The following is a 20,297-nucleotide window of genomic DNA, read 5'->3' as shown; positions in this document are numbered from 1 at the left end:
AATTGTCTTATGACACTCTTCTGTCACCTGCCAGAAATATAATGTAAAAACAGAGAAAAGTGCTATTTTTTTTTCGAATGAGGAGCTGTTTAGAGAAAAACAATGTTACTTTTAGATTGTCTGGAAAATCCCAAATACCCCTCGGTAGCTCTAAGATATGATTCTTGAACATGGCTCCGTTTCCATGTAGATGATGTCCTGATCTTGTAGCAGGCTTAGGAGGGGTGTGAGAAACCCCTGCACTGAGAACCCACAAAGTATTGAACAAGTCTAATAACTTACATTTATTCTAATAGATGTTGAATTGTGCTAATACTATGCGAAGCAAAACCTTCCTGTGACTTAAATATATTACATACCTGGTCATTAGCTAACTGTAGACAATGCAGCCAGTAACTATCTTAATCAGACCATAGGCAGATCATCTAAATGTATTTTATTTCTAGGGCACTGATAACTGGATGGTTTTCACAAAGAAATACCTTAGGGCAGGAGTATCTTGGCTACACAAAGAAATTACTGGAGGCTATCAGGGTTGCAAAGTCTTGCTAAATATCAATGGGATGTGAGTTAGTGGTACAGATACTTGCAAAAATTGTTTATCCAAGTTTTCTTTAAGTTACACTATTTTCCAGTAGACCTTTTGGAGTCTAGCCTAGCCCTTCCACAACTATGCAAGCCATAATTTTTTCCAGTCTGTAGTTCTTCATTTTTGAATCCTGATGTCTGCGATCACCTGGCCGAGCAGCTCAAACTGCTCTTCTGTTAGATTCTATTCCTTATTTTTCTGTCAACATGTGATTATGTTTGTTACCTTACTTCAAACTTTTTTCTCCAGTCATTGACTTTTTCTTGACTTTCTATCTGAATCATGCAGTTCTACTTTGCTATTTCATCTTTCCCAGTCACCCTTCCAGCTGCAGTCTGGAGAAAGAATTGACGCAGTGTATATTAAACTTCCCACCCTTCTTGCTGTCCCATTGCCCTGCCCCTGAACCTTCTGAGGATAACAACAGGAAAAAATTGCTTATAAATATAATCCTTTACTTCCATAGAGCGCTTAAAAAAGGAGGAGAAGACCCGTCAAGAATTAGAAAAAGCTAAAAGAAAACTTGATGGTGAAACAACAGACCTACAGGACCAAATAGCTGAGCTGCAAGCCCAGATTGAAGAACTGAAGATCCAGCTGGCCAAGAAAGAGGAAGAACTGCAGGCTGCTCTTGCTAGGTCAGATCGTGATGGAGCTTTATGACTACAGAAGTGTGGTAGAAACCTACTTTCCCAGACAGAATTTCAGCTGACTGCAAACTGATGAGTTAAAACTGGGAGTGTTCAAGCAGAAGCCAGTTCATGTTTGTACTACAGCATCTCTAGACACCTGTGTGTTGTGCGTAGACAGGGCAAAAAAGGAACTCAATCTTTCATCACTATCCTTGCTCTATAAAGCTCCAAAACCAATGTTTCATCAGGGCTTAATAGCACTTTGGCTCTGGAAGCTTTTTAGTCTCCCAGAGTTCAGCCTCAGGAGGGGGAAAAACATGTAATTGTCGAGAGTGTTCTTAGTTCGTCCAAATACTGGATAATGTCTGTCCAACTCAAAGATCTGTGTGGTAGTCTCGCAGCCACATGTTATAAACTAAACACCACCTGAGTTTTCTGAGTAATGATCTATAACTTTGCAGGAAGAGACAGTCCTACAGACAAGGGTGCATTTTTGGGAGTGTTGAGGTCTACAAAACTGGAATACCTGAATGCAAACTGGAAAGCTTGATCATTCCAGTAGTGCATCTGTAGTACCTGGGGCACTGTGCTCATTAGGATCTTGAGAATAACAGTGCAGTAGTGGCTTTGTCTATGAAATTTTAGGAGGTGGATTTTATTCAAGTGGGAAAGCTGAGTTATTTTTTGAGTACATAACTTATACTAGACTTATGAGAAGAGATCTGAAGCTATGAAATATCATTAACTGTTGTGGTTCTGTTTAACAGAGGTGATGAAGAAGCAGTTCAGAAAAACAACGCACTGAAAGTGATAAGAGAGTTGCAGGCTCAAATTGCAGAACTGCAGGAGGATCTTGAATCTGAGAAGGCATCTCGCAACAAGGCGGAAAAGCAGAAAAGAGATTTAAGTGAAGAGCTGGAGGCTTTGAAAACTGAACTAGAAGATACCTTGGATACCACTGCAGCACAGCAAGAGCTGAGGTAGGATCAGGTGTCTGTATAAGCAGGCACCATTAAAATTCACCTTGAATTTACAAAAGACTAAAATGTTGATTTTTGATAACTATTGATGCTTCCTCTAGGACAAAGCGAGAGCAGGAGGTGGCTGAACTGAAGAAAGCAATTGAAGAGGAAACCAAAAACCATGAAGCACAGATCCAGGAAATCAGGCAGAGGCATGCTACTGCCCTGGAAGAGCTCTCTGAACAACTGGAACAGGCCAAAAGGGTGAGCAGAAAATTAATTACAGAAATACATTTTTCAGTTTCAGGACTCCTATAAGTAACATAAGTGGCATGGTCACTTCCAGTGATATCTGCAGATCTAAATTGTCCTCTGTACATACTTAACTACTGCAGTTGAATCAAATATATCCTGCTGGTTTGAACATATAGCAACTTTTCAGATAGATGCCAAGACTATCTAAAAGTGTTTGTTAGACCTGGAAACAGTGCACCTAGAGATAAATTGATGTAGTACTTTTGTGGGAATTCTCGAGCAGCCTATGTGCTTATTTGGTGAAAAGCAGTTCTCTGCCTAAGTGAACTGCGGAATGGTTCCAAATAAGGTAATTGTCATGTCGACACTCACAAATAACAAACTGTGAGTACGGGTAGTGTAAAAGTTCTTCCAGCCACTCTTCACTTTATGCTTGTACCGTGACCTCCAGTGCTAGATATCTGTGGAGTATCTTGCTGATTTGCAGAGTTATATTGTGTCTCTGGTAACCCCTGCCAGAGCAGAGGAAGCGGCACACCTGGACAGCGTGGTTCCTACTAGTGCAGCTTCAGTGTCTTGTTCAGAAGTAGAATTAATCCAACACTGCCAAAGAAAAAAAAGTATCTCTAGCTTGTAAAATTTTATTTCTAGTCATTCACAGATATATGTGTGGACAGTTCATATACTGTAGTAATATTTTTGTGTAGGAATATTTCAGAAGCCTCCTTAGTTTAAAATACTACGTGAGAAATATAGTAGTTAAATCTGATGGAAATTATAGTTTATTCACCTGAAAATCTTACGTGTTTCCTGTGCTCCTTATTCATTAAATATTCTCAATAAGAGCATAAAAAGACAGAAAAATACCCTACAATCTTAAACAAAGGTCCTGTGATAAGACTGTCAGTTCTGGCAATATAGTAAGAATGGCACTTAAACATCCCTTATGGCAATTACTACCTTTTTAAAAAGGTTTTTGACAAATGTCAGTGCAGTGGTGAAAAGTGCTTTATTATGCACTTCCAGGCTGCTATGCCTACTAAAATCAGGGCAGCTGTAGCTGATATCTTTCCTTTTATTTCTGTGAGATGAGCCATGCTGATCTGTTAATGGGCACATTCCTTCCTGCTCAGTGCTGCTCACATGGTCCTTTTACAGCACTGACATCCCAGATCTTACTGAATTCATAGAAATATCTTCTGGTCCTCACTGTTACCTGTGATATCTGAGAGTGGATTAACTTGCATTACCTTAATTTTTTTGGCTAACATATGCAAAATGTTACACAGCAGGATTTTAAATGCTCCCTACTTACAACTTGCTGAGCAGTTGTTTTATCTTTGAGCTTATAATCCTGATTTGCTGGACTGAATATTTTTAGCAGAAAACTTTATTGATATGTAAAAAAGTGTTGAAGTTCTTTCCTTTTGTTTTTCCTAGTTCAAAGCAAATCTTGAAAAAAACAAGCAAGGCCTAGAGTCCGACAACAAGGAGTTGGCCTGTGAAGTGAAGGTACTGCAGCAGGTCAAGGCAGAGTCTGAACATAAGAGGAAGAAGCTCGATGCTCAGGTGCAAGAGCTAACTGCTAGGGTCACAGAAGTAGAAAGAATAAGGGTGGAGCTGGCGGAGAAAGCTAACAAGCTGCAGGTAAGGCTGTATGGAATTCCTAAACTGCTGAACTATACACAAGAAAGTAAAAGCTTTAACCATATACAGAAGTGGCTAGGAGGAATGACTATCAAAGATGCAGCTAGGTCTACAGGAATGGGGACTGTAGTTGATGTGGGAGGCGATCTCAGTCATGTACTCGTGTACTTGAGGGGCTTGAAAGTGGTGACACACCTCAGATAGCTGGAGAGCCATGACATGAATCCTGAACTTTTTGGACTATGTAAGAATCACAGTGGCTTTGAAGTACATGGCTTCCCATTTTGGAGACCAAATCCTGTAGAAGGCTCTGCTGACAGCTGGCCAACAGGTTTTTGGCTTGGATGTGGAGTTGAGTAGAGTGGGCTGAGCTCATTTGTAGGCTTGAGCAAAAATGTACTGATTGATGATGGCCACACGTTTCCTTTTGTGCTTCAAAAGGAACTTGACAGATAGAGATTGCAAGTAAAGGGCTGTTCCTCTGCGAAATGGAGAAAATAGACAAAATGCAGTCAGAGCTGACTTCTTAGCCACAGCAAAGAGTATTATGAGTAAATCAAGCTAAAGTGCTTGAAAAAGGGAATGGCCCCATTCTTTTTGGGGGAAGCGTTTTGGCAGTCTCTCACTGTGTATACAAGTAGCATAGCCTAAAATAGCAAGAATTGGCACCTGGCATTGACCTTTTCTCTTGCAGTGATGCTTTAAACCCAGCTGCCACCCTGATAATCCTTGAATTAATGGTACTGTAAAATACACGGTCCTATAAAATACATGATCCTATAATGAAAAATAGCTTTAAATATGATTGTAGATGTTGGAATGACATGCTCTGCTAAATATCATGGCTAACTCTTATTATGTTCTGTCTTAAGTTCAGGACTGACACGTTTCTAACCAAACTTCAGTATTCTTAGCTTGTTGTACCTGGGATGTGTTGTTGTCTTGCCTTCCATTGAATTTGTTGAGGTTTTGTGTTCCGTGTCAGATGTAGGCTTTGCCATGGATCTGCTGCGCGTTATTACCTTTAGACTGCTTGCTTTGCAGAACGAGTTGGATAATGTCTCAAGTCTCCTGGAGGAAGCAGACAGGAAAGGCATTAAGTTTGCCAAGGATGCGGCTAGTTTGGAATCTCAGCTTCAGGATACACAGGTGTGTGTGCAGTGAAGCTTGAACTTAGCGCTGAAGCTTTGTTGCTCATTGAAATGCTAACTGCATAACAGAAAATACATTTTCATTCATGGTTTGGAAAGCCCCATGGGTAGAAGCTGTATTTCCTATTGAAGTCTAGTGAAATGCGATGTATGATGATTGCTCAGCTACATGTGGAGCCAGTTTTTCATTATCTAAGATTTACTGCTTGATAGACTGTAGCCTTTCGGTTTCTCTTTTTTATTTCTTAGTCTCTGTGGGAGATAAGTATTAAGTCAAAAAAACCTTTCCAAATAGGATGTTAATGCAAATAAGGTCCTTGGGGTGTGTGAAAGGCACGAGGGACAATACCCTGTCTTTTACTGACTTAGGCTGAAGTTCTTTACTGACTTCAGCTTAAGTTGTTGAAACTGCCAGTGTTTGGTTTTTGGGTTAAATAATGCAGCTTGATACATGTATTCATCACTTAAATATACTCTCTTTTTTTTTCCCCCTGTATAAAAATGCTAATGGTGACTATTTGAGTAATGTTCATTACAGTTGGAGAGTTCTGTGAGGAATGGGGTGGGGGAAGAGAGGGCTGGTGGTTACACTTTTCATTAGTCTCGGTTATGACAGAAGTTTCAACTGCCAGATTACAGCTGTCTTTAAACTGACCTTTACATTTAAGCAATGCAGTGAATCTTGAAAGCATGCTGTCATTGCAGGATTTGTTGCTATATATTCGTCTCAGGTGGTTTAAAATAGGGACTCTATATGCTTGTCGGAAAAGAAAGATATATTTTGAAGGCAACTGCTGTGCTTGTCCCTTTGAAGATAGAAAAGTATCATCCATTGGCTTCTATGAACAGACAGTGGCATGGATTCTCTGAGAAATACGCTTCATAAAGGCTTAAGTGTGCCCCAAATGATTGAGCAGTACCTTTTTGAAAACCCAAATTACGGATGGCTTCATAAGCATGTCGTTGTACAAAGCTGCTGAGAGAAAAATAATCAAACCTGAACCTCCAAGTAGAGTAATGGAGGGTGGTGGGCCAAGGCCACACTTAACATGCTATGAACCAAACTGAACTTTGAATATGCCTGTTTGTGTAACAGGAGCTGCTTCAGGAAGAAACCCGCCAGAAACTCAACCTGAGCAGTAGGATTAGGCAGCTGGAAGAGGAGAAGAACAACCTGCAAGAGCAGCAGGAAGAGGAAGAGGAGGCCAGAAAGAATTTGGAGAAACAGATGCTTGCCTTACAATCACAGGTAAGCTGTTGTACATGGCAAGACTTCTGTAAGGGCTGCACGTTCCAGGTGAGATGAATTGGTGTCCTAAACCTCTTGGAAAAGTGTCATGTAACTTGCACGTATGCTCGACCACACTTTGGAATAAAATTTTCCATGGACTTTCTCAATTGCCATAGTGACCAGTACAACTAACTGCAGTGGACAGGACTTTCCCCTACTTGGACTCCTGTTAGCTCATAATTTTTGTGTTACTTTAGCTAGCAATAACACCTAGTTTTGTATTTTTGACTTGTTGCCTTTCTTTCCTTTTCATGATGCACCAAGGAACATTAATTTCTTTTATTTAATTTCAGTTGGCTGATGCTAAGAAAAAGGTAGATGATGACTTGGGAACCATTGAAGGCTTGGAGGAAAACAAAAAGAAATTACTGAAGGACGCGGAGTCCTTAAGCCAACGCCTAGAGGAGAAGGCAATGGCTTATGACAAACTGGAAAAGACAAAGAATCGCCTGCAGCAAGAGCTGGATGACTTGATGGTAGATCTAGATCATCAGCGCCAGATTGTTTCTAACCTGGAGAAAAAGCAGAAGAAGTTTGATCAGGTAGTCTAGTTTCCTGTCATCTTGCTGATTTCTATGATTTTTAAATGGCATCTTGTTTGTGTTGATTGATAAATCTTTTGGGAGCAGCTTGGCCTTTGTTAGGAGTAACTTGTCGCTTCTAATTTCAGTGAGCTAAATGCCATCTTGGAGTCTTGTTAGATCAAGTAATAAGCTCTTTATATACAAAAAAGAAATTCTATTGGAACAAAAACTTCAGACTATTATTGTAATCCCTCAGGATAGACTAAGAAAGGGTGTGAAGACTGAACGATGGAAATAATAAGAAAATTATTTAATCTTTATTAGTAGCTTGCTTTCCTCACCTCATTCCAGAGTAGCTGTAGCTGTTTTCTTACTAGCCTTTGGATCAAGACTGAGAGACTAGACAGCTCCTGAATGCTGGTTAAACTTAGAGCATTAACCACTTCAGTGACTAAAACACCTGAGGCAGGAAGGACCTGATTATAGAACTGATGAGATGGATTAATTATTTCTTATATTCAGATGCTGGCAGAAGAAAAGAACATTTCTGCCAGATATGCAGAGGAAAGAGATCGCGCTGAAGCAGAAGCAAGGGAGAAGGAAACCAAAGCACTGTCTTTGGCTCGAGCTTTGGAAGAAGCCCTGGAAGCTAAGGAAGAGTTTGAAAGACAGAACAAACAGTTGCGGGCAGATATGGAAGACTTAATGAGCTCGAAAGATGATGTGGGCAAAAATGTAAGTAACTTTCCACATCCTGTTTTGTTATGAACTGCACAGGGAACAACACAGGAAAATTCCCTGGTTGGAGAAGTGTTTTTGACACAAATATGGAACGTTTTGAGGCTGATTTGTAACCCAAAATTCTGGAGGAATTAATGCTCAGAACAAGAGGGTGGTCTCTATTAAGATGAGGCCTGTTCAAAAGATGTGAAGACTTGGAGAGCAGCAGTTGCTGGCCAAATGCCTAATGGCACTTGTGCTGGATTTAAGAGCTTGTCTTACTACTACTACTTTTTCTCTGTGATATTGCACAGCTCATCTCTCCATTTATCTGCACGGATGTTTGTTGGGTTCTCTAATCTGTATCTTAGAGATGCTGCTCTGCCTGTTCTGATTGTCCAGTTCGGAGCATCACAATGTAGTGTACTGAGTTCATATAATGTCTACTTTTGCTGTTAACTGCTGATTTTGAGAGGGTCTGATTAATGTTTGTGGCTTAGGTCCATGAACTGGAGAAGTCAAAAAGAACTTTAGAGCAACAGGTTGAAGAGATGAGGACTCAGCTTGAGGAACTGGAAGATGAACTGCAGGCCACAGAAGATGCTAAACTTCGTTTGGAGGTGAACATGCAAGCTATGAAAGCCCAGTTTGAGAGAGATCTACAAGCCAGAGATGAACAGAATGAAGAGAAAAAGAGGATGCTGGTTAAACAAGTATGTATCTTACTGTGCTTCATAGTGGGAAGGGCGTGATGATCTTTTGACAAAGCTCTATGGCTTCGATAACTTGCTACCAGGAAAATAAAACTCTGTGCTTAAAGATCCCATCCTATAGAAGTCCCAAGCACAATTCTTTACCAACAATCGAATAGGTCTTGTTGTGGATTAGCCACTGTTAATGTTAGTCTGCCAGTGATGGTCCTCCAGTTCGACTGTACCTTGCCTCAAAAGCAGTCAACATGCAAGTAGATTTGGCTGTTGCTGCATGGGTGTCCTTCAAGCCCGTCCTGTTTGGTGTACAGCAACAAATCCATGGATGCCGACATAGACTGAAAGACTGTAATTAAGTGAACAGTTTCTTAAATGAAAAACGTAGCAAAGATTCCAGATTTGCCGGACTTGAGTCTCTTCAGATCTGCTTTATGATACTAGAATTCTAAAGAAATGCCTTTAAAATTTCATGCTTGTAGGAGAAGATAGATCTAAATTAACATTTCTAAAGCTTTAAGGAAAAAGCACCTAATATTTTAAGATTTATCACAAGAAAACAAAAACTTACTGAGAATCACCTGTATAGAGATCTCCTAGAAATAAAAGCATTGACCTGGAAGGCTTTTGAAGTTCACTGCAATGCTGAATTGCTGTTGTCTTGCACTGGACAAGAGCTCCTGACCTGGCATGAGGAGGGAGGCTTGATTCAAAAGAAATATATTCTTTCATGTTGGTAACCTGTGGCACTTCTGGTTCACTTTTATTGTTGTATGAGTTCATCTTAGTTCTTGTTAGTTGCTTTCTTAGATACTTTGCTTCTCTGTTTTCTTTTGAAAAAAAGAAAAGTTGTTGGTGTATAAATTCTAGTAGCACATCTGTTTCAAAGAGAATTATTTCATTTTTTTTTTCTTGAGAATGTGTGGTGATTCTATGTCGTATTTTCCTCTTAGTGGTTCGATCAGAATTAGCAACATCTGCCCCCAAGCCATACCTAAATGTAGACAGATGTACTGGGCCAGAAGCTGATCATGAAGTAGCTGAACAGATGAAATGGAAATGCTTCAGACGTTGAGCTCTTTTCTTTATTTTCATTTTGTCAGTTCAGAGATCTCTGCTTCCAGTTTGTGGATTTGTTTTTGCCGTCTGCAGTGTCTTCCCATGTAGCTTGAATTCTGTAGGCTCTTCGAATCGAGTAATGCTAATTCTGATCTGCAAAGGCATTTTGGATTCATCAGCCATTTTGTTAGGATTTTGTTTGCTCTGTTCCTGGAGCTTGAGCCTGTTAAATGCCTTGATTTCACAGGTGCGAGAGCTGGAGGCAGAACTGGAAGATGAGCGCAAACAGAGGGCTCTTGCTGTGGCAGCCAAGAAGAAAATGGAGATGGATATGAAAGACCTGGAAGGTCAGATAGAAGCTGCAAACAAGGCTCGAGATGAAGCAATCAAACAGCTACGTAAGCTCCAGGTAGGCACAGCAAATCAGCTGAGCTGCTTTCCCTCCTGCTGACAGTCTGTCAAGGGTGCTGCTTTTCATTACATACATTTGTAGTGTGAAGGCAAGAAGGAGTATCAGACTCGGCTATGCTGGCATACATCACAGAGTATCTGGCCTGAACTTATCAGCCGCTCAAAACTCCTCTCATCCTTTTGTTGCTAAGGAGTTAAGATTGTCCCCCACGTACTTCTATTCAATAGTCATCATTTTCAACGCTTTGCATAAGGATTTACTGAGGATTGCTTTTGAGGCTGAATCTTTAAAATTTATGGTTGTTTGTATCTTTGAATTTACTGATTTCAGCTCAGCTCTTGCTGATTGCTACTTCCTCTAGTTGAGGAAGCCAAAAATGCTCCAGAGAAATAGGAGGAGTAAATTTTAGTTACTTTGAAAAAGCTCCAAGATGCCTATTCTTTTTAGATTGGCAAGAAGAATCCAGTACTTGTGTCAAGGATTTATTTCCCATTCCCAGAGAAATACTCCGTCTTTAGTAGAGTTCAGTTTTCCCAAGGCTTTCAGTGCCATGGCCCAAAGCTGCAGGAGTATGAGGCCGTGGCAAGACCATGTAAAGCATAGAGCAAACTGCATTGCTTTTCTGCCCTGTCCACTCTATTCCTTGGCAATCCTACTTCAAATCCTACTTCAACTGAATGAGGGCAATTTTGGAACTTGGTCCAGGCGCTGGATGAGAAGGGAATGGAGATTAAAGCAAGAAATGCTGGTACCTAGCAGTACCGGCTTCTCTATTCCCAGAGGCTGAGTCAGCCACAGAGTTCATACCTGATCTCTGTACACTTTCATGCAAGCACCTGAAATAAGTGGTCTCATGACTGGTGGTATTGCGAAGGTACAGGTACAACTTAAATGCAGTTTCTCCAGCTTTATTCTTTTAGCATCTGAAGTCAAACTTGTGTGAATTAAGATATCAGTCTGTTAAGTGTCTTACGGGAAGGATAAGTATGTGCTTCTACGTTATATGTGCAAAATGGTGAATTGTGGTACTTCTACACTGAGAAGTTTCTTACCTTGAGTACTTGTAATAGGTTTTATCAGTCAATTTAAGTAAATAGGTTTGGTTTTTTCCAAGACAATTGCAAGAGCATTACCTATCTACTACAAAGGTATCTCTACTACCTCTACTAGAGGTTTTTTCCTACAAGAAATATACTAATAAATGAAGTGAAGTCTTCTAATGGGATATTTCTGATGAGGAGTGAGTGATGGAAAGATGAGAAAATGAAGGGTTTAGACTGAAAGAGGGTAGATTTAAATTGGATATAAGAAAGAAATTCTTCACTCTGAGGGTGATGAGGCACTGGCCCAGGTTGCCCAGAGAAGCTGTGGCTGCCCCCTCCCTGGCAGTGTTCAAGGCCAGGTTGGATGGGGCTTTGAGCAGCCTGGAAGGTGTCTCTGCCCGTGGCAGAGGGATAGAACTCTGATCTTTAAAGGTCCTGTCCAACCCAAACCATTCTATAATTCTATGAAAATAAGAACTGAAAATAAATATATTTAAGTGGAATGAAGCCACTTTAGGAGGAAGGTCTTGCCTCCTAAGGGCAAAAAAGCTTCAGAGCTACTAATAAATCTTGTGGTTGTCCTGCTGTATCATGGCTTATTCTTTCCTCTGCTCTCCAACTGCAGGCTCAAATGAAAGACTACCAGCGGGAGCTAGAAGAAGCCCGTGCATCCAGAGATGAGATCTTTGCACAGTCCAAAGAAAGTGAAAAGAAGCTCAAAGGTCTTGAAGCAGAAATACTCCAGCTCCAAGAGGTGAGATTGAAATCCAAGAAATCTGTTTTTCTTGCTAGAGAAAAAGGGAAGGCCAGAGTGTGTTTGTTTTTTTTTTTTTTTAAAAAAAAAAAAAGTAAAAAGCCATCCAGTGAGTTCAACAGAAAAGTGGGAGCCTGGAGATGTTTCTCTTCCTCTCTGCCCCAGGTCATTAGTGAGCTTCTTATAGCTTTGTAGGAATCCTTCTAGTAGTCTGGACTTCCTTTCCCTGCCTGGGTAGCAGGGAAGCCTTACTACTGCTTAGACAGATTTCAAGCCTCACTAAAATTTGCAAGGTGGTTTGAGAGTCTCTGGAAGCTGTGGTGCACAGTGTCAGTACTAAAACTGGTCACTGGAAGTATATGAAAAACCTAACAATCTCTCCAGTACCGCAGTGGACCATTTAAGTCTGTGGAGGTTTATCTCTCTGCTATCTGAGGTCCTCATCCCTTTCTTTTACGGGCATCTGTTCCCTCATTGTTGGCAATTCATGTAAGAGCTCCAAGTCGTGCTACATATCGCTCTCACTTATCTCCGATTATCTCCGTTGTCTGCCACAAGGTTAAACGTTTGAGGTTTGAAGGCAACAGAATTGCCTTGTGTGAGAGACGGCCTCTTTTTGCCCTGTTAGCTGCAAAGGTTGAAGCAATCACTCAGCTTACACTGCACTTAATGTTTGAGACTTTTACCTACAACTTACTAGAGCTTCTCCATGTCATTCTTTCACAGACTTCAAACTTGTCAGTCTTGCACTTGCAGTGCATTAGATTGTCCTTCTTGGTGAATGTCTGGGTGTTTCTACCACTCAATACAATTTCACAATACAAGATTCAGCGCTGTTATACTTTTGTGCTAAAAATTCATTTTCTATACTTTGCTTTCAGTCATGCTACGTACTCTGTAGGAACCTAAAAAATTTGCTTAATTTAGTGCCCACGTTATACTTAATGAATTAGAGCATGTGACAGAACGGTTTTCTCCTCCTGCTTAGGGCTTGAATGTTACTGGCCTTTTCAGGGGATGGGGAGAAGTAAATTCATAGTAGTCATGTGGCAGTTACGGGAGGGAAAGATCAAGGTGATGCGTCCTGCTAGCTTTTACAGCTGTTGGTTCTGTTTATCCATTAAAAGACCTCGGCGATATCACACTTCACAGCATCTCCCAGAAGTTATTAGAAGGCATAATTGTTTGCAGAAGTTTTGAGATTCCTAATGCTGTAATGAATATTTCCTAAACCTTCACAGGAGTTTGCTGCGTCTGAAAGAGCTCGTCGTCATGCTGAGCAAGAAAGGGATGAGTTGGCTGATGAGATTGCAAACAGCGCTTCGGGAAAGTGAGTCATCAAACGTATTAATTGTGCATCTGAAGAACTTCTGGCACCAGCAGCTGCAGTTCTTGGTAGCCTGCTTGCAATTTCTGTATTGACCTGTTGTCCCGATAAAAATTCCTTCTTGTTACGAAGAGAATTGCTTACACAGTAGCTTCTCGTTACAGTTTGGAATGTCTAAAGTATCAAAAGCAAAATAGCCGGTTGCTTTGTATCAGATCTGAGCGTGTCTTGACCCAAATACTTCTTTTCTAGGTCAGCGCTGCTGGATGAGAAGCGCCGGCTGGAAGCTCGGATTGCACAATTGGAGGAAGAGCTCGAGGAAGAGCAGAGCAACATGGAGCTTCTCAATGAGCGGTTCCGAAAGACCACGTTGCAGGTGAGTCCGTTGGTGGCAATGCTGTAGGGGCAATCTATGTTTCAGTGTGCAGATAAGTGGAGGATCTGAATAGCACCAAATGATCTTCTATCCTTCTCCTCTGAAAGGTTGACACGCTGAATTCTGAGCTAGCTGGGGAGCGGAGTGCTGCCCAGAAGAGTGAAAATGCACGGCAGCAGCTAGAAAGGCAGAACAAAGAGCTGAAAGCCAAGTTGCAGGAACTGGAGGGATCTGTGAAGTCGAAGTTCAAGGCAACAATTTCTACTCTAGAAGCCAAGATTGTGCAGCTAGAAGAACAGCTTGAGCAGGAAGCCAAGTAAGGAGAAAAAGAAAAAAAAAAATCTGTTTGCTTGTGTTTGCCATGTCTGAAACCTCTGAGCCTTAGGTTTTTGTAGGGCTGAGATATGAGCTTCCGGCAAAGGCATTGGGGTTTCTGATCAGGAAACCTACTGTTTGGGGGACACATTTTGACAAGACAGCTGCAAAGTAACTGGGGTTGAAATTTTCAGAAACTATTTGCTCCGTAACTAAAGCTGCTGAATTAACTTTGGACATTAACCAGGTGAATATGTTGACTGGTAGTCCCAGGATGCACAAGGTGATGCAGAAGTTTCTTGAGACAAGATGAAACATCGCCTTGAGACACCAGGTCTCTTTGGTTAGAGGAAGCCAGTTGAAGAGCTTAGGTGTGACAGCTTTAGTTGGTTTGAGATGAATCCTGTACTCTGCAGAAGTCTTTCTGCAGTGAGCTCTTCCTGTCTATCCTTGTCATCTTGGTCCCCCAAATATATGTATTATTTTAAGTTAGTTCCTCCCAGAATCTGAAGGTCCTATAACCATCTCTGTTCTTTTTGTGCTTTTGCCTGTATGGGAGGCACATGTTACTGGTTAGCAATAACTTTAAAGCTGCTCTGTTCAATCTTGTTGCGAAGAAGCACCTTTTTATCCCTCTTTTGAGCCTGCATACCATACTGGTATTGCTCCAGTGCTAAGGCTTCGTGCTTTCAAAGCTGCATCCCAGCCAACCACCAGCACGCTAAAACTGTCTCTGCTGTTGATGGTGGCAGGCGTGTTAGGAGAACTCAAGTATCAGTTACACCATGAGGCGAGAGCCTTTCAGAAGGAGCAGATTTTGTCTTTCTGGCCTTCAAGTACTGGGACAAATGACGGCTTTTGATTATTCTAGGGAAAGAGCAGCTGCTAACAAACTGGTCCGTCGTACGGAGAAGAAATTGAAGGAAGTCTTCATGCAGGTGGAGGATGAGCGTCGACATGCAGACCAGTACAAGGAGCAGGTAGGTGGAAGGGCTTAGTTTTTGAGGCCTGTTTCTCAGAAAAGGTAAATAAAACCATACTTTAAGTAGGAAGGGCTTGCTAAGAAGCATGTTAATGAAAAGATGTTGGGGAATCTATCTTGATGACTAAACCACTAGAGTAGTTCCCAGCGGTCAAAACTTCCCCGTGATAGCTCTGATGTGATGGTCCGTTACGCATCCTGGTCTCCCAGACCCAGGAGCTCCGCAGTGTTTCCAGGAGCCTGGGCTGGAGTCTGCAGTGAGGCTGTGTTGGTTCATCTCCAGCTGGAGTGGTTGGGTGGACAGGATGTTGGCTAACTCCTGGACGTGGCGTTGCAGCTGTCTAGTTTGATCCTGAGTCCCTGGGTTTATATTTCAGATGGAAAAGGCAAATGCCAGAATGAAGCAGCTCAAACGCCAGCTGGAGGAGGCTGAAGAGGAAGCCACACGTGCAAATGCTTCCCGACGTAAACTTCAGCGTGAGCTGGATGATGCCACAGAGGCTAACGAGGGCCTGAGCCGGGAGGTCAGCACCCTGAAGAACAGGCTAAGGTAGGTGGTGCCAGTGGCGGTGGGCAGGGTTTGTCTGAGCCCTCGTGTGCCCACAGACTCTGCAGTGCATCCTTGGGGAGTATCCAGCTGTGGCGCTGCTGGTGTTAGGGATGTTCAGCTCAGGAAGTGTGGGCTGGAGGAGTGCTCAGTGCGGTGGATTGAGAACTGGCTGAATGGCAGAGCTCAGAGGGCTGTCATCAGCGGCGCTGAGTCTGGTTGGATGCCTGTAACTAGTGGTGTCCCCCAGGGGTCAGTACTGGGCCCAGTCTTGTTTAACTTCATCAGTGACCTGGATGAAGAGACAGAGTGTACCCTCTGCAAGTTTGCTGATGACACAAAACTGGGAGGAGTGGTGGATACACCGGCAGGCTGTGCTGCCATTCAGCGTGACCTGGACAGGCTGGAGAGTTGAGCAGAGAGGAACTTGATGAGGTTCAACAAGAGCAAGTGCAGGGTCCTGCACCTGGGGAGGAACAACCCCAGGCACCAGTACAGGCTGGGGCTGACCTGCTGGAGAGCAGCTCTGTGGAGAGGGACCTGGGTGTCCTGGTGGGCGACAGGCTGACCATGAGCCAGCAGCATGCCCTGGGTTCCAAGAAGGCCAATGGTATCCTGGGGTGCATTAGGAGGAGTGTGGCCAGCAGGGCGAGGGAGGTTCTCCTTCCCCTCTACACTGCCCTGGTGAGGCCCCATCTGGAGTGCTGTGTGCAGTGCTGGGCTCCCCAGTTCAAGAAAGATGAGGAGCTCCTGGAGAGAGTCCAGCGGAGGGCTGCGAGGATGAGGAGGGGACTGGAGCATCTCTCCTAGGAGGAGAGGCTGAGGGAGCTGGACTTGTTCCGCCTGGAGAAGAGAAGGCTGCGAGAGAACCTAATAAATGCTTATAAATATCAGCAGGGTGGGTGTCAGGAGGAAGGGGCCAGACTCTTTTCAGTGGTGCCCAGCAACAGGACAAGGGGCAATGGGCACAAACTGAAGCAGAGGAAGCTCCAGCTGAACATGAGGAAGAACTTCTTCCCTCTGAGGGTGACGGAGCCCTGGCCCAGGCTGCCCAGGGAGGCTGTGGAGTCTCCTTCTCTGGAGATATTCCAGCCCCACCTGGACACAGTGCTGTGCAGCCTGCTCTGGGTGACCCTGCTTGGGCAGGGGGTTGGGCTGGGTGACCCACAGAGGTCCCTTCCAACCCCCACCATTCTGTGATTCTGTGATTTTCCAGTGGCTGGTACCAATCCCTTATTTTTCCATACCCACTCCAGTGGGAATGTCTCAGCATTTTCCTTGAGAGCAGCTCTTGGAGATCAAGGTCTCTACCGAGTACAGATGGGAGACAGCAGTGGTGAGGTTGCTGCAGAACAAAACCATCTCGGGGGTAGAGAGAGGCTTATAGGAGCGGCAGGAGGGGTGCAGCGCAGCGCTGCACAAACGAGTAGTTGGTATTATTTTAGAGACCCTGCTCTGTTTAGGACTTGGTCTGTGCTCGGTGCTTGTACAGAGGCAATATTTTAGGTTGCTTGGGACTTGCAAAATTAAGATGATGGTACGAGCTAAGCAGGAATACCAGAATACTGGAATGTTTGCGCACAGCCTGTCTTCTCCTTGGCCAGAGAAGGGGTTTCAAGACCCTGTGTGTGAAATTTGCCCCGTGGCTGGGGGCAAACCGTTCCCCCACGGTTCAGTGCAGAGGTCTTCCCGGAGCAGCCACCAGCATGGGGCCGTGGGCTGTGGGTGAGCCACGACCCTTCATGGATTGTCTGGTTGCTGTTCGCAGGAGGGGGGGCCCCATCACCTTCTCCTCGAGCCGATCCGGGAGACGCCAGCTGCACATCGAAGGGGCCTCGCTGGAGCTCTCGGACGACGACGCGGAGAGCAAAGGCAGCGACGTGAACGAAGCGCAGCCGGCGCCCGCCGAGTAGAGCCCCGTCACACCGTTTGCATGCAGAGACCTTTGACACAGCAGTCAGCAGGAGGAGGAGGACTTTCCTGACCACCCAACTGCCTTGTGGCCATCAATCTGCCTTATGAGACATCGGCATGCTACAAGGTTACTTATCTTAGGTCAACTATGTCTTAAGGCTCTCCAGCCTCACCATACTGTACCCTGCTTCAGATATAGTTACAACTGCTTTTTTTCTATAGTAAATAAAATGGAGTTGTCTCTGTTCAGTGCATCTATTTTCCAGATACTCATTGTAAAGCCATTTTATAAAGCATCATGTGAAGGATGGAACTTTTTTTTTTTATCAACACGGAAACTTCATTCCCAGAGGGTAGGTGGTTGGGGCAGACCCGTCGTCATGACTATGCATGCTTTGTTGTACAGACAGCATCCTTCCGTTTCTCCTGTGCTCAGGCGGCCCGTGGCTGTATCGAGTCTGGTGGATCATTGAAGACCAAACTGCACCTGTATTTTTTTTTTTCTTTTCTCCTAATTGTTGTGATCGGCACACAATCAGCGAGTGAACTGTGAAAAGGCCTTGGGAAGTGTTAGAGGGAGATGTAGGGATGAACGAGTAGCGTCCATTTTTAACCTGCAATACCCTTTTGAAGTGTTCTCAGCACCTGCTTCATCAGTTAGCGTTCCTGCAGTACAGGCAAACTGAACCAGCGTCGCCGTTCCTCATCTGTACAGTACTTCTGCGTTTGTAGAGACCCGCTATCACCACGCCCGACAGATCTGTGTATATATTAAGGCTACTATAATGTGAACACCAGTGGAAAATAAACAGACAACGCAGGCGAAATTAATTTATTAATTTAGGGCCGAGTGAGTTAGCCTTCAAGCCGCAGAGCCGAGCGGCTGCACGGTGCGTGGAGGCTGAGGCGGTGCGGCGGCTCCGGCGGGAGCGGCTCCGGGGCTGCGCGGGGCGGGTGCGGAGCCGGCGGTGACAGGGGTTCAGCGACGGATGTTGCCTGCCTAGGAGTTGACATGCCAGTGGATGTGAATCCTTTTTGTTGTTGTTGTGTGTTTTTTTTTTTTTATTTTGAACAGTATTACAGCGAGTAGTTAGCATTCTTTTTGTTTAAATAGCTGAAAAACTGACATTACAGAAAGTGCCTTAGACACTACAGTACTAAGACAATGTTACATATATAATTTGCCTATATAACAATGATTTAATGTATTAATTTTGACTGTGCTTCATATCACGTACCTCTCTAGTCCAAGTGGTATTATTGATATTAGTGACAATGAATCAGTGTTAACTAGGAACCTTCCTCTGCCACATACTCAAAAACCGTGGATTTCCTTTTTTGGTTAAAAGCTTTAACATCTGTCGCAAAGGTTTTGTTGTGTGTGTTTGGATACTTTTAATCAAACTGGCTGTTGACCACCAGGCATCTGACTGCAAATATCTTGTTTTCTTGTATACCCATATTTCTAGACAATGATTTTTGTAAGACAATAAATTTATTCATTATAGATGTGGCCGCCTGCTCTGTTTACTTACAGGAAGAGCTATCTCCTGAGGCTGGCGTAGACCTTAATAAACAAGAATATGACTGGAAGCTGCATTTACCCTTCTTCCTCTTTTGTTTGCTCAGGGTTTTTTTTCTCTTTTGACCTAAGTACAGTGTAAATGGCCTGGTCAGGCCTGAGCCTTTGTGTTGCCATTAGAGTCCAAAGTCCCCTCCTGCTGACCTGCAGGGCTGGGACCCAGGCAGAGGCCCCATGGCTGCCTTCAGCGGGGTCTGGGCTTTCTGCTGGGCGGTGGAATCTCCTGTTTCGGAGGTCCCAGTGTGCAGTACCTGCTCCCCTGGCCCAAGGCAGCGATGGTGCTGGGTAAGGCGAAGGCTGGTACTGGTGCCCTGAGGCTGGTCCCTGCACAGAGAAGGTAGACCAGCGGGGGGAGCTGATAGGAGCAGGGAGATGGTGGGCTTAAAACTGGAGTGAGAGGAGAGGGGGGGGGAGGGCTCTACAGTCCAGGGCTCCTGTCGGTGGTCCCTCTGGTCCCAGCAAGCCTGGGCTGAGGGAGCCTCCAGCACGGAAGGGCTGCTGGGGACCAGAGCTGATCCCAGGCACCTGCTCCTGGAACCCAGTTCAGTCAGGGGTACCGTTACCTCAGGTGTCTCCTTCAAGGCAGTGGCTGCTGCTCCTCCTGCTGTGAGGACCATACTGGGGAGGGGGCAGGGGCTGCTGAAGGGCTTTTCCCTGCCTCTCTCATGGCTTCTGTACCTCAGGGCAGGGGTTGGGCCACTACCAGGCACAAACCCAGGCTGGGTGCAGAGAACGGGAGCGAGAGCAGCCCTGAGGAGAAAGGCTTGGGGTGCTGCTGGGTGAGAAGCTGGACACGACCCAGCCGTGTGTGCTCACAGGGCAAGGGGGGGATTCTGCCTCTCTGCCCCATGCTGGTGAGACCCCCTGGGGTACAGGGCTCGGGAATGTGAGGGCCTGGCTGAATGTGAGGATGCAGGTGAAGCTCCATCAAGGAGGTTGCCCAGGATGAGTCAGCATTACGGCTGCCTCAGCTAAGAAAAAAAAGGAGGGTAACTGTCACAGGCGATTCCCTGCGGAGGGGAACAGAGGGCCCGATCTGCCGACAGGACCCATCCCAAGGGAAGTCTGCTGCCTCCCTGGGGCCCGGGATGTTGCTTGGAAACTCCCTGGTCTGGTGTGGTCCTCTGACTGTTACCCCCCTCTTGGTAATGCAGGTTGGCAGGGACAAGATTGCGGAGAGAAGTCCCAAGGCCATCAAAGGGGACTTCAGGGCACTGGTCGAGGGATCGGATCGGGGGGCACAGGTGGTGTTTTCCTCCATCCCATCAGTGGCAGGGAACAGCACTGAAAGGGGAGGAAAGCTCACCTGGTTAACAGGTGGCTCAGGGTCTGGTGCCATCGGCTGAATTTTGGCTTCTTTGATCACGGGGAGGTGCACACAGCACCGGGCCTGCTGGGGACAGACGGAGTACAGCTGTCTCAAAGGGGAAAAAGGATTCACTGAGAGGGCTTTAAACAAGGTTCCAAGGAGGATCACATCACTAGGGATGAGCCCAGGTGTGTCATGG

The 20,297-nt window shown here is 44.6% G+C and overlaps 1 protein-coding gene across 1 annotated transcript in view; it reads left to right on the top strand.

Annotated features, from left to right (window-relative positions):
• Positions 1 to 18,794, top strand: part of MYH10 (myosin heavy chain 10) — a 106,834-nt gene extending 88,040 nt beyond the window's left edge. Inside the window, exons 27-43 of the mRNA XM_075440658.1 lie at positions 1,056 to 1,227; positions 1,989 to 2,201; positions 2,303 to 2,447; positions 3,879 to 4,085; positions 5,130 to 5,234; positions 6,333 to 6,485; positions 6,821 to 7,069; positions 7,574 to 7,786; positions 8,272 to 8,484; positions 9,785 to 9,946; positions 11,618 to 11,746; positions 12,988 to 13,076; positions 13,326 to 13,449; positions 13,557 to 13,765; positions 14,636 to 14,744; positions 15,124 to 15,296; positions 17,062 to 18,794. Coding sequence (XP_075296773.1) covers positions 1,056 to 1,227; positions 1,989 to 2,201; positions 2,303 to 2,447; positions 3,879 to 4,085; positions 5,130 to 5,234; positions 6,333 to 6,485; positions 6,821 to 7,069; positions 7,574 to 7,786; positions 8,272 to 8,484; positions 9,785 to 9,946; positions 11,618 to 11,746; positions 12,988 to 13,076; positions 13,326 to 13,449; positions 13,557 to 13,765; positions 14,636 to 14,744; positions 15,124 to 15,296; positions 17,062 to 17,206 — 2,810 coding nt within the window. The 3' untranslated portion in view covers positions 17,207 to 18,794. The remainder of the gene's footprint in view (positions 1 to 1,055; positions 1,228 to 1,988; positions 2,202 to 2,302; positions 2,448 to 3,878; positions 4,086 to 5,129; positions 5,235 to 6,332; positions 6,486 to 6,820; positions 7,070 to 7,573; positions 7,787 to 8,271; positions 8,485 to 9,784; positions 9,947 to 11,617; positions 11,747 to 12,987; positions 13,077 to 13,325; positions 13,450 to 13,556; positions 13,766 to 14,635; positions 14,745 to 15,123; positions 15,297 to 17,061) is intronic.
• The last annotated feature ends 1,503 nt before the right edge of the window (positions 18,795 to 20,297 follow it).

The sequence above is a fragment of the Opisthocomus hoazin genome, chromosome 21 (assembly GCF_030867145.1).
Source record: "Opisthocomus hoazin isolate bOpiHoa1 chromosome 21, bOpiHoa1.hap1, whole genome shotgun sequence".
Classification (NCBI taxonomy): Eukaryota; Metazoa; Chordata; class Aves; order Opisthocomiformes; family Opisthocomidae; genus Opisthocomus; species Opisthocomus hoazin.
Note: the sequence above shows the minus strand (reverse complement) of the source record. Positions and strands in the feature narration are given on the sequence as shown.